This window comes from Sorghum bicolor, chromosome 9 (genome assembly GCF_000003195.3).
Source record: "Sorghum bicolor cultivar BTx623 chromosome 9, Sorghum_bicolor_NCBIv3, whole genome shotgun sequence".
Lineage (NCBI taxonomy): Eukaryota > Viridiplantae > Streptophyta > Magnoliopsida > Poales > Poaceae > Sorghum > Sorghum bicolor.
In genome coordinates, this window is record NC_012878.2 from 36831807 (window position 1) to 36846084 (window position 14278).

Consider the following 14278-nt stretch of genomic DNA (forward strand, 5'->3'; position numbering starts at 1 on the left):
TATATATATCTTAATGCTGGATTCACTACGACATGATACAACACAACACTTTACCCCATATTGTAAGGGAAGAGTATCAAGTCCTTGTGCCATTGGTTATAAAAGAACCTCCGAAGGTTCTTCTCTATTTCCTTTAGGCCTCAGATTGAATGGATCGTCAGTCTTGGTGTCCTTGTACACAATATAGGGATCAATAAAACCAATTTGATCATCGTGTTTCAATCTGAGTTCTCTCGTCATGTGTCTGCACGTCGTGAGCATACTAATTACGAATACGTACATATGCTAGAGTGGAATTATTGATTAAAAGGAAGAATAACTTACAAACAGTAGTAGCTGATGAGAGCTTTGTCGAGAGCATCCATATAGAGAAGCTAGTGTACTTCAATAAACTGTGCCCATATGACGTCATCTCCATGGAAGTAGTGATGGTCTCTGACTCGGATGCCAATATATTGTTCAAGTTCATGTTATCGACAAAAACTCATGTACTACTCAAGGAGCTTGTACATTTGCGTACGAAGTTGTTTTACATTTGCAGGGTTGCATAGACTCCTGCCATATCTATACTGCCGCCGCCATTCATCAACAACTTTGACGTCTTTAATAGCCTCCCAACCCATAAGTTGTTCTATGGAGAGCCTAGTCGCATCCATCCACTAGGCGAGTTCATCTACGTTCACAGCGTCAGGTATCGCCATTTGTAGAAAGTTCATGTTGGAACCATATTGTTTCTAAAATCACTAGTGGCGGAACTGATTGCTGCACTTGTTGGCCAAGCTGTGCAACCTCTTTCTCGGCCTTCTATTTCCTTTTGTCCACCTTGATTGTTTTTGTGATAGTAGGCTCGTAGTCTGGTAGTGGCAGCGCTGGTTTTTTACTAGCGACAAGCTTCTCATCTTGCATAATCTTGCCTCAACTGTGAGCGAGGATACAATAGGAATGGCTTCTCTTGCTTTGCTCGTGCGGTAGCTTTGGTTTTTTCGAAGAATGCTTGCACATCTGACTTCACTAAAGCCTCAAGTTCTTCATCAGTCTTCTTGTATGAAAGCTTGGTTATCTTCAGGGTCTTCGTGACCATATCTTGTTTCTTCGCTATAGGTTGGACCGATCTTTGTGGGTTGGTAGGCCTCTTGTTCGTTGATGGACCAGTCGATGCTGATGAGGCGGTCGGTGTCAGAATTGGAGGAGGCGGCGGTGGCGCAGTTGGAGCTTGCTGTGGTGGAGGAGATTTGGCCGCTGCCGGCGTTGGAGTCCGTTGTGGAGGAGATACGGCTGGCGGTGGGAATGCAGCCTTGTCTTGTATGAAATCATCCTCATCGTCGTGTCCCACGACACTGTTGTCATGTGGTGAATGGATACACAAACTTAGGTTGGGGGAGGTCTTGATGTGAAAAAAACTAACAAGGTATATACTTGAGTCAACCATAATGTAATACAGTAAATAATTAGTGATAAGAAATTGTGTTCACATTCATCCACACCTAGGGCTCGGTTGTTGTTGAGGGGGAGGAAGTGATGGTGCCCTAAGAATAATGATGTACCATTTCTTCCAACATATGAATGTCTTCTCCGCTTCACCTAGGGTCTTCTCCTCATCACCACTTTTGATATCCAGAGGCACATTTTCATGGCCTTTGACCACTCTATCCACCGAGACACTAGCATATCCAGGTGGTATTATGACTGTGTGGATCCTTAGTGTCTTTGTGGGGTCGATAGGAGATACAACACCGGTAGCCACCTTAACTGTGCTATTCCCCTAAGGAATATGCAGCTCACAGGATGTCAACGGAGCGGTGACATCAACCACCGGGAAGCACAGCCCTACATCATCTTGCCTCACATGCACCTCTGTAGAAGCACAACTGCTTTTCAACTGACAAGAGTCGGGGCTGATGTTGGTGGCCGGCTGTGACAAGCTCTGGAGGCAGGAACTTACAACTTCCTCCATGACCTTTCTGATTTGCTCCTTCATAGTGGCCTTAAGCGCTTCCTCCCACTCTATTGCCTTAGGAGCCTCTTCACTGGCCTTCATAACAGCCTCCTCCAACTTTCGTAGCCGTTCCCTGTCATCTTCTTTCTCTTGTCGCTTCTATATGTTTCTCTGTCCTGAGGGAAGGCATGCTCCCATGACACTGAGCCATAGCCTCTCGTCCGTCCATCATGCTTAGGGTTCCTCAGGGCGTATGTCAGCTCATCTTTATCTCTGTTCAGCTGCCACTGTCCACTTTGAGCGATGGAGCGATCTTGATGAAATCTTTCTACTACAGCTTGAATGCATTCCCCATACATGACCTTTCTGGTCTCTAGGCCCAAGCTGCCCTTGTGAGTGAAAAACCAGTGCTTGGTGCACTTAGGCCAGTCGACAGATTCTGGCTCCAACACCGTGTCAATTAGCTCTTGCTTGGCTTTTTCCCACTTAGGAATGGCAGTAGGGTAGCCACCTGATCCCATCCTATGGTGGTAGGTCTTGTGTTGGGCATTCTCTTGCATTCTTCTCGCTTGTTCCTGACCCTCTTCTGATGTCTTGAACCGTACAAACTCGTACCAAAATGGCCACAGCTTGATAAAGTTCTTAGAGTTGAAATCCAGAGTCTTGTTCTTCTTGATATAGTCGTTGTATAGATGCTTCTTCCAGCACTGGACTTGTGTAGTCATCTTCTTCATAGACTAATCCTGAACTCTATCCTTCAACTCTGAATCGTTTGTGTCTACAACACGTCACCCGAAACTTGTTCCGTATCATGATCGGAGACATAACTAATTTCAGGGTGTTGCTTATTTTTCTTCCATTCACGTGCATTGATCGGGAGCCTATCCCAGACAAGGTAGCCTAAGTGGTTGACAAAGGCTCTTGCAAGGGGTTCACGTGGCTGGCCTGTTGCCTCATCAAAATCTGTGATAACCAACCGACATTCCACCGACTTCTTCGGGCATCGTACTTTTCTGCTGGTAACCATGGTTATCGTCGAGCCAGGTGGCTGTGTAGGCAGAAACAAGATAATTAATAAAGGAAATTATTTTGAATTTCATGTATATAAGCATAGAAGGTTGCATATTACAGACCTAGCCAACATTGTCTTCCGGTATGCCTTCGAGGGCCAAGTATTGAGAACTGTCATCGATGCCTCGAGGATTCTCATTGCATTTGCGATCGTCAAAATAAACTTGTTCATCGCCATCGCGGATCATGTTCATCAATATTTCTTCGTGTTGGCACTTGCTAACACCACTTGAATACTAGATTGTCATCCCTAGCATGGCACAAGAGTGTACTATGCTATTTATACGGACACAGATAAATCCACAAGTGCACGGATACCGTTGTAGCTTTTACCCAGTTAAAGGTTTTATCGTATCCACAGGGAAACGGGAGAACCAACTACGCTCTAACTTAACCAAGACAGACAGGTGGGTGTAAATAGGAAATGTGATAGAATTGAATAAGAACAATATTAGAGGTAAAATAATAATGGGGGAATATAGAGTAGAGCAATCTAATATATGGGCGATAATAGGAGAATAGAGAGGATAACTAGGGTTTCTCTACTTCAAAGGGGTATGTCTGTCTGTGGCATACCATAAGTATAAAACAACATAGAGGATGCTTATACCTAAGGTCGAGGACTCCTACCAGTCCTGCTAACGGGAGGTGGACTACAGAGGACTACGTAGCTGTCACCTACGCGGCCTACCACACGTTCCGGCTAACAGGGGATATCCGCAAGTAATCTAGGTCTAAGCACCACGCTTACACCTATACTACAACTCTCACCTATAGCGTCCTATGGATTAATGTACTCAAAAGAGTTATGAACCAGAACATATATGGATAGTAATTGCATAATGAAATAAAAAGTAGATTACCAGAGTCATCCCATGAGCAAGCTTGATTAGAGCTTGATCATGGCGAAGTACAACCGGAGGAAGAACCGACAGGCCGGCCTCTCCTCCAATCCTCCCTCGCTCTCCATCACGCTACTATCTAGATCTACTATAGTTTAGAGAAGAGAGGCGAGCTCTCATCTCCAAACCGTAGCTTTTGCTCTGTCTATCAATAATGAATAGGGATGCAGAGGTGTCTTGTCTAGGGGCCTGGGGGCCTGCTTATATAGTCTTTCCAAATGAACGTGAGCCGTTGGATCAAACCGACCTTAATCGCACGGTTTTCCTTAATCCAGTAGAGCATATTCCGTGAGGCGGAGCCTGATTGGCTGTTAGAGCAGGGCAGGCGCCCTAGGGGGGAGGGCGGGCGCCCTGTACCTGGGCCCGCTCGGCCTCCCGTTCGTTCCCGCGGCTTCCGGACTCTTCTAGATGATAGAAAATTGGCGCACACGTTAATATCTCTAAGTAAACCCGATGTGTGGGCCTTTCCTCCATGTTTCCATATAACCCCCTGTAGAAATAGACAAACACCAAAACTCGTGGAATTTTGTCAAATAAAACCCTAATGCTGACCTATGTCAAGATCAACTCAATGAGATCTGCAATATTTATTATAGACATATGCATCGACAACCGTCCTTTTAAAGTTTTTATAAATTGAAAGGAAGAGGGGGTTGGAGAGACCAATAGATTGGGAAGATGTTGCATATGAGCATGGAGTAAATGAAGTGGCTATGAAATAAATTCTATGCTCATTAATGTTATCTTCGTCTCCAATCTGAATGTTCGGAGTTTCTCCTGGATTGGTCTCGCCTATGTCCTCTTCTGTAGTTGGATGAATGTCATCTTCAACGGGAGTCAAGGACTCACCATTTGAAATTGAGCCAAAGTCAGAATCCATTAAGGCTTCTTCCTTGTCCATCCATTCTACACATTCTACCCATTTAGAACTTGTGATCAGAAAAGGGGAGGTGTTAGAATTTTCTATATGGCTTAGCTCTCCTTCTATGACATTACTTGACATGTCATCCTCATGGTCTTTATGACTCCTATGGTTTGATCATCTTGATGGATTGCTAGGATCATAACGAGACTGAAAAGGACAGGGATAAGAGGGGTCTCTAATGTCAAGGATGGATTTAGAATCTGTGAAGATGGAAGGGGAGCAGATAGAATCGTCTATATGGTTTAGCTCTCCTTCACTTGATATGTCATCCTCGACTTCTTCATAACAGGAACCAGGACATTCTCTAAGAGAACCATCATTGCAAGGATTTGAATTATCTATGCTTGAAAGTCTCTTATGGAACTAGAAGTCTAAACCATCAGCATCTGAAAGCTTTAAGGTCGGAACTCCTTCCTCCCTTGGAGAATTTTGGGGTATTGATGGTTTAGGATCGATAGCTATAGTTTGGGATTGAAGTGGTTGTGATCTGGCTATTGAAACTTCTTCTTCTTGTCTAGGAACTGGTTCTTTCTCTTTCTTAGGGATATAAATTCTAGGAGACTTTCCGCTCATTAAATCAATCAAATTCCAAGCTTCACTAGCGGACAGGTGGTGGAAAGATCCTCGAGAGGCCGCATTAAGGGTTTGCTTATTTTCCCTACTAAGGCCCTTAAAAAAGTGAATTAGAAGAACTTCTTCTGGAATAGAAAGATTTGGGCCCGTGAGAGTAAGGTCAATAAAGCGGTCCCATGATTCGCCAAGAGATTCTTCTTCTAGTTGTCTAAAAGAAAGAATCTCAACCCGAAGATCTGCCACTTTGGAGATCAGAAAATATTTGAAAAGAAAACTATTGTATAGCTCCTTCCAATCTCCATGAGCACTTCCTATGTTGAGTTTATACCAATGTCTAGCGTTTCCCGTTAAAGAGAACAGAAAGAGCTTCCATTTAAGGGTCTCATAGGAATTGCCTTCCATGCGAAGGAGGTCACAGACTCGATAAAACTCTCTTTGGTGTGTGTATGGGTTTTCCTCACCTTCTCTTGAGAAAGGTTGTTTTTGAAGAAATTCTATGTATTCCGAGCTTATCTCAAAACTAGATGTCATGATAAGCTTTGAAGATTTTGGTGGTTCGAGATGTGTGCCCGTAGGTCTATTAAACTGATAGATAGACATGTTTGCATTCATGATAGACCAGAAATCAAGGATTAGATAAGAAGAAAGAATAGTAGAGATGAGGAAAAGGATAAAATGAAAATTATATTATTTTGTAATATTTTTTAGAAAAATGATTAAGCTAGTTTGTAGTCAACTCAGCAACCGTCTCCCCGGCAACGGCGCAAAAAAGCTTGTTGACACTTGTTAACACCACTTGAATACTAGGTTGTCATCCCCAGCATGGCACTAGAGTGTACTATGGTATTTATACGCACATAGATAAATCCGCAAGCGCACGGATACCGTTGTATCTTTTATCCGGTTAAAGGTTTTATCGTATCCACAGGGAAACGGGAGAACCAACTACGCTCTAACTTAACCAAGACAAACAGGTGGGTGTAAATAGGAAATGTGATAGAATTGAATAAGAACAATATTAAAGGTAAAATGATAATGGGGGAATATAGAGTAGAGCAATCTAATATATGGGCGATAATAGGAGAATAGAGAGGATAACTAGGGTTTCTCTACTTGAAAGGGGTATGTCTGTCTGTGGCGTACCATAAGTATAAACCAACACAGAGGATGCTTATACCTAAGGTCGAGGACTCCTACCAGTCCTGCTAACGGGAGGTGGACTACAGAGGACTACGTAGCTGTCACCTACGCGGCCTACCACATGTTCCGGCTAACCGGGGATATCCACAAGTAATCTAGGTCTAAGCACCATGCTTACACCTATAGCACAACTCTCACCTATAGCGTCCTATAGATTAAAGTACTCAAAAGAGTTATGAACCAGAATATACATGGATAGTAATTGCATAATGAAATAAGTAGTTGATTACCAGAGTCATCCCATGAGCTAGCTTGAATAGAGCTTGATCATGGCGAAGTACAACCGGAGGAAGAACCGACAGGACGGCCTCTCCTCCAATCGTCCCTCGCTCTCCATCTCGCTACTATCTAGATCTACTTTAGTTTAGAGAAGAGAGGGGAGCTCTCATCTCCAAACCCTATCTTTTGCTCTATCTATCAATAATGAATAGGGATGCAGAGGTGTCTTCTCTAGGGGCCAGGGGGCCTGCTTATATAGCCCTTCCAAATGAACGTGGGCTGTCGGATCGAACCGACCTTAATCGCATGGTTTTCCTTAATCCTTTAGGTCGGTAGAGCATAATCCACGAGGCGGAGCCTGATTGGCTACCAGAGCAGGGCGGGCGCCCTAGGGGGGAGGGCGGGCGCCCTGTCCTCGGGCCCACTCGGCCTTCCGTTCGTTCCAGTGGCTTCTGGACTCTTCTAGATGATAGAAAATTGGTACACACGTTAATATCTCTTTGTAAACCCGACATGTGGGCCTTTCCTCCAAGTTTCCTGATAACCCCCTATAGAAATAGACAAACACCAAAACTCGTGGAATTCTGTCAGATAAAACCCTAAGTCTGGGTGTTGGATCCTTTTCATTGTTTATTTGATAATTAAATATGGTACCTAAGGACCGTCAACACTTCGTCATCTCTCAGGTCGGCCATTTCTACAAAAATATGTGTATACATGACATTAATTATAAATGCTAAATCCTAGACCCTAGACCCTAGGGTGTAGGGTTTATGGCTTAGGGTTTAGGGTTATTGGTGTTGGAGGGTTTCCTAGGGTTTACGGCATAGGGTTTAGGGTTTACGACTTAGGGTTTAGGGTTTACGATGTAGGGATTAGGGTTTAGGGTTTACAGGGTAGGGCTTAGGGTTTAGGGTTTATGACGTAGGGTTTAGGGTTTAGTGTATGTCATTTGATTATGAACATCATTTGCTAACAAAAGTGGAATCAAGTGTATCTCTCATAAATCAATAGATTAAGTAATTTTATAGGTAAAATTTACTAATTTATATCACTAATTATAAATACTAGTATAATGCCCGTGCTAACGCTACAGCTTAATCTTGGAGATGTTTATAAAAACAACCAATATTCTTTCATAGTTTCACTTTTACTGCATAATAATAAGGTATAGTAAAGTCATCTGGCAGGCTAGATTTTACTTCTGTTACTTGTGTGTCTACTAAGGCATGATCATGTGCCACCATGTTTTCTTTTTAATGAATCATAAAAGGATTAAAAGATATTAAAGCATCAGGTGACGTCACAACTTTAGATTGGTAAGTAGCAAGTACAGTACAAGTACAAACTATGATTCAGACGGGATCCATCTGGTTCATGGGAATCCAGTTCTTGTGAGTTCATCACCGGCCTATTGCCACTCGCCAGTTCCTATAGAAAACGTCACAAATATAGTCAAGTAGTATAAAACAGGGTTTTGGATCTACGTTTTTCACCACAGCATGAAGAGAGGGGCGTTGATGGTGTTGATAGTGATCACCTCCATTGTAGGTGTGACCTCTGTAGGCGGCAACACGACTGTTGATGGCGTTGGTCGTGGATGGACTCTCGATGAAGTCCTTTGTCTTGGTCATGCGAGGACGCGAGATCGGGGCGCTGTCCACGTTTGGGGGCGGGCACGGCTTGTGTGGGCGAGGACTTAGGCTGTGGTTTGTTGCTGCTTGGGCTGTCGAGGACTCAGGGCGTTGGTGGTCGCGGCTAGGGTGGGCGAGGGGTTTGCATTATCATTAGGTGCGCTAATCGTGGGAGCGCGTTGATCGTGGGTTTGCTGGCCAGTCACAGGGATGGATTGATGGACGTCTTGACGTATGGGCCTAGCGGCCTCAAGCCCAAATGCCTTAAAGAATGGATTATTTGTTTTTTATCATATCCAAACAATCTTAAATTAGTTCTGCTCAAAAGTCTGAATTTATATTTTATAAATGCTGGCTCATTTGGTGGCCGGCACGAGGAAGGTCGCCTGCTACTAAGTCGGCTCCCGCACCGCGTGTGCCTCCTCCATGTCCAGGCGGTCGCATAGGTCTATGGCGTGCTTCCTCGTGCTCACGAGGATGCCTCGTCGCCGTGCTTTTTCATTCTCGGTGTAGCATCAACATCAGCATGGACGATCGATCATGGATGGATGATGTACATGTACATCATCTTACTGCAGATCAGCAGATGGATATACACATAGTAGTGCAGGTGTTGCGTAAGAGGAAGGGAGCAGATACCTCCGAAAGGGAGATGGATGGCTCTGCGGCCAACGGCGATGGCCGCCATGGCAATTATACTATGTGTGTATACTATGTGTATCTTCCCAGCTGGATAATACCGACCGTCATCGATCGGAGTGGTCATTCTGAAGCTTCAGTATCCATCAGTACTATCCTAATATTATTTACAGCAGTAAAGATCGCCATGATGATCTAGTGTTGATGACATAAATTTGAGCAATAGTGTCACTCTGAGATCGACCGGCCCGAAACCAAAAAAAGAAATAGAATGTAAATATGGGAACTTGTATTGCCAATAGCATGAGGGCTAAAATTACAATGCTAACGACTGGAGCATAGCATCTGAACATGTTGCTTTGCAAATGCAACCCGTTTTATTTACGCTGAATTCTTCAGTTAGTGTCTTGATTCAGCGAACAGATTTCAGTTACAGAATTCGTCCTTCCCCTAAGCACACCTTCAGGTTGTACTACCCTGGCCTTAGGTCCAAGACTGTTACAAACTTCAGTGATTCATTTTCTGATGCTTCAGTTTTGTAATTTGCACTCCGACTTCCACAAGCCATATTCTCTAGAGCATTATCAGATTATTCCAGTTGTTGATTTCTGTTTCAAGTTTAATCTGATCAAGATCTATTAACAGTATGATCTAAAGATCTTGAAGTAAATGATTAGCTGTAGAAAAAAAAATTGTTGGAAAAAATATAGCTTTTACTCACTCTTGCAGAGGGATAGAAATCATAGTACAATCAGAACCCCCATTATTCTCATCCGTGTTCACTTCTCTTACATAATTATCCCCAGTTTTGCTTTCCTTTGCAAGATCCTTTGCTTCAGCCACCATATCCATCATCTCATGTGAAAGAACACTGCTACAAATTCAAATTTAGGAATCAATAAGAGAAGAAATGTGCTCCCATCCTGTTAGGACAGGAAGGCAACAACAAGTATACTTACTCCTTCAATGGTGTGAACCAAGCAGAATCAGCATCCTTGTTTTCTATTGCAGTTAAGTCTAGAATATTACTTGGAAGAGCACTGCATTACAAGGAAACTCAGAAATCCAGAGAACATAACGTTCTTTTAGCATCATTAGGAGGAAGCTCGGGTGCTTACAAGTATTCCGGCATAAAACAAGCAGAATGAACGGCATATTAACATGGCGTCGTCTGATAAGGCTGTACCATTGAATACACTTTAAGGTTCAGTTTTGCAAAACAAAAAGTAAGATGATTCAGAGAACAGATTGTACTACTCTGGGCTTAGGTCCAAGACTGATACAAACTTGTGAAGTTCACACTACCTCCTCGTCGGCCATCAGCCATGCTCCATTACTGCCTTCCTGGCTGTTGTCAGATGTGCTACAAGAACCTGCCTTTTCTTCCATTTATTCACAGATGCTCCCAGAACAGTCAGATGAACCTGAAAGTTTGGAACGCAAACATCATGTAAGAGACAGATAGGACTTTCTGATGATACAAAAATAAAATATCAAGCACATGGCTAACAATATAATTCTTGTTGTTGCTCTTGACACCCCCATTGATAAACCAACATAGAGTTGTCCATGTGAGAACACGGGTTCCGGTAGGTGGATCCCAACATTAGGAATGGTTTGTCCCTGTGATTTATTTATCGTCATGGCAAAACTCAAGCGCACTGGGAATTGTTTTCTCTTGAACTTGAAAGGAAGAGAAATATCATCTAAGGGGGACAATGAAAGCCTTGGTATGAACACCCTTTTCCATGCATGTTGTCCAGCAACGATCTCAGCATCAATTGCATTGTCTTGCAATGCTCTAACCATGAGCCTTGTTCCATTGCACAAGCCATTGTTTGGATCAAGATTGCGGAGAAGAATCATAGGACAATTGATTTTTAGCTTAAGCTCATGTGGGGTGAGTCCATTTGGAGTTATTAAATTCATAAAATCAATAGGGAAGTGATTCTGAGGATCATCAACAACAGTGTCAAAGCTGTGGTAAACCTTTTCGTCACTTGGAAACCTCTCAATCATCATTGCATTCAGCCGATCAACATGGTCATTTTTGGTCGACAGAATGGCACGGGAACTCATATAGGCTGTTGCATGTTCTTCAAGTGATGGGAAAACATCTTGAATAAGTTGGTTGACTGCCACCTCTGTGTTAGTATAACCAATCACAATGTCATCGGGGAGCCGGACGTAATCATCTCCAATGGTTTCCTCGGTTCCATTTCCAATTCGTAACAGGTACTCAGAAAACCAGGGGTCTGACTGTGCTCTCATGTTCCGTGACAATCTTATCTTCCTTATTTTATCCCACAAATAGGATCTTTGCAAAGTAGCATCAGTTACCTGTGCTCTTGTCCCACGTGTCACCACATGTAGGACCTGTCTAATGTCTCCACCAAATACCATGACCTTTCCTCCAAATGGCAAAGCACATTCCATGATATCCTGGAGTGACCTATCAAGTGTCTCTACACACTGACGCTTAGTCCTGGCAACTTCATCCCAAATAATCAAAGATGCCCTATGAAGCAACTCAGCAGTACCACTCTGTTTTGTAAAGCTGCATATGATGTTGTCCCCAATTTTAATTGGTATTTTAAATCTAGAGTGTGCAGTGCGTCCTCCTGGCAATATTGATGCGGCTATACCAGATGTGGCTGTTGCAATGGCAATTAATCCTCTAGACCGAACTCTAGCAAGGAGGGCCTTGTATAGAAACGACTTCCCCGTGCCTCCTGAACCATCCACAAAAAAACCTGGCTCTTATTGGCAAAGACATGTTGAATGATTTCATCAAACCCTTCTCTCTGCTCCTTATTAAGAGAATCAAAAATATCTAAGTGATCTTGGTCTATAGGGATATTTTGTTCCTCTGTAACCTCCCTCATCATGTCAACAGAGCTTGGACCCTCATCAGAAATAGGTGGTAGACCATAATCTCTAATATCTTTCCCCATCGAGTGAAGCATATCCCGTATGTCTTTGAGCACCATTTGCTCCACTATCGATGTGTTACCGTTGTCACAACTGAAGTCTTCACCTAGAGCATCCTTATGCTTGTCCCATAGTCCACGTATGTCAGTGGCCTCACAGAATACAAGTATGGTAGCAAACAACCTTCGCAAACCACATGGCATTTGAAATGTGGTGGCCTCAGTCAAGCAGTCGTTGATTGATTGGTCTGTCTCGATTAGCCCTCTTTTCTCACATGCTTCCCTAAAAGTAGAGTAGGTGACACCGGCCACTGTTCTTAAATCCTCATATGATGTTGCACCTCTCACATGATTCAGTAGAACTATTAGGAAGTATCTCTCCCCTTCAGCAGGGTTAGCATAGACAATCCGTCCTATCTGTCCTGATGATTGTTTTCTTCCTTGCCATACTTTTCTCCCTATAATCCAACGATAGTGTTCTGGAAACTCTCTATATAATATTTTCCTTGCTACCCTATCTTCACAGTTTCTACTAAAATATTCTGTCAGTGTAGTCCTATTAGATCCTGGGCACCTCACAACATCCTCTAGGTTTTCCTCATCATTGTATGTCACTGACTGCATGTCAGGCAAGTGAAGTTGGAGCTGCAATACAGCCGGATAAACTCCAAACATTGGGAAACCAAATATCCTGTAGATGGCTTCTGGTGGAGATATGTACCTAGCATTCCTATACTGTTGTATCTCATTAATGACACCATCGTCTCTATCATTTTGGTCTGCATTTACTGAGAATGATGCTTGATCGTGACCTTTATATAGATACTTAAATAGATATTTCACTGCTTTAATGCTTGAGCACGCTTCAACATTTATATGGCAGTTGTACCTCATTAGTTGACCAGGGTTGTATGGCACTACCCACCTGTTATCTAACTCTGCTCTCCTAATCCTAACTCGACGTCCATCATCCCTTCTCCTATATGTTGGATACGAGTCTTTTCCTTGTTGGGTTGCCTCACAGAACTGTCGAGGGTACTGAAAGCGACACTCTCCATCCAGCATGCATGCACAATTTTTGTTTAGCACGCCACATGGTCCATGGAGCATATGACTCGTTACCAGATCATGCAACTCTAGATATTTGTCCTTGTCTGGTGTCTCTGCTGAAATAACACGATCATATGCATCTGGGGTTGTCAACTTACTCCCTGACTTCATGATCAACAAGAAATGCTCATGTGGCAGCCCCCTCTTTTGGAACTCTGTAACATGGACGTATGCAGCAACATCACCAAAATACTTCTTCTTGATCAGAAGATCTTTTAGATCTCGCAACTTTGCCCTGTACACTCTTGCAACAAGTTCTGACCTATCTTGTGGTTCCTGTCCCGGTTCGAGATTGCTTGTTATCTCTCGAAATGTATAAATACCGGTCCCTCGTGGACTGTTATATCTGCGATCAAGGGTAACCCCTAGGCTTGCGAAGGCAAAATGTGAGTTGATGTAGCGTATATTTTTCCAAAAATATTTTGCATCATCATGCACTTGACTTGTGAATAACCTTTTCAGTTCTGTAGGAACCTCTGGAATATGTATTTGTACTTTTCCTTTTCTACAACAAAACCCGGGTGTCTCGTACTGAAACTCGCACCACAGTAACTGCAGTCAGACACTTGTCTCAGTTTATGTCTTTGTGGCAGGTTGTGGTAGATAAACTCATATGGATCATCATCCGTCACACTATTTTCAGCAGGACCCTTTGGAAGCACGCGATATGACTCGTAATGATGACCTGTGTAGACATATTAGTAGAGAAATTAATTTAGTAGAGTTAAATATGGTCCACTGAAGCTGGAGTTATAACATTCTTATATATAGTTGTTGTTACCTTGTGCATGTTGTTGAATGACTCCATCGTCATCATATAAGTTATCATTGTGTAAACCATGGTCGCCGTCCATGGCATGTCCATCGCCGTCCCAATCATCATGCGTCGGTTCATATAGTTCACGGTCAAATTCATCTTCATTGGTTTGGACATCTACATGGTTGTGGCACCGATCTATTATATTCACTTTTGCAAAAAAAAGTAAGTACCATAGCATACTTAAAAATGAGTTTTTCTTATTTAAAAGTAGCATGAGGTTTTTGATCTCACCTAATTGAACTGAAGTAGGCAATGGACCACTAAGGACTTCTACAATTTTTAAAAAATAAATAAATAAGTACAGTAGCATATACTTATA

General features: G+C 42.9%; 1 protein-coding gene across 1 annotated transcript; it reads right to left on the reverse strand.

Annotated features, from left to right (window-relative positions):
• LOC110430441 (ATP-dependent DNA helicase PIF1-like) lies at positions 9817-13993 on the reverse strand. The gene is made up of 6 exons (XM_021448119.1): positions 13921-13993; positions 13684-13824; positions 10762-11831; positions 10477-10523; positions 10059-10139; positions 9817-9970 (listed from the first exon to the last, which is right to left on the reverse strand). The coding sequence occupies exons 1-6, from the start codon at positions 13991-13993 to the stop codon at positions 9817-9819; spliced, it is 1566 nt and encodes a 521-aa protein (XP_021303794.1).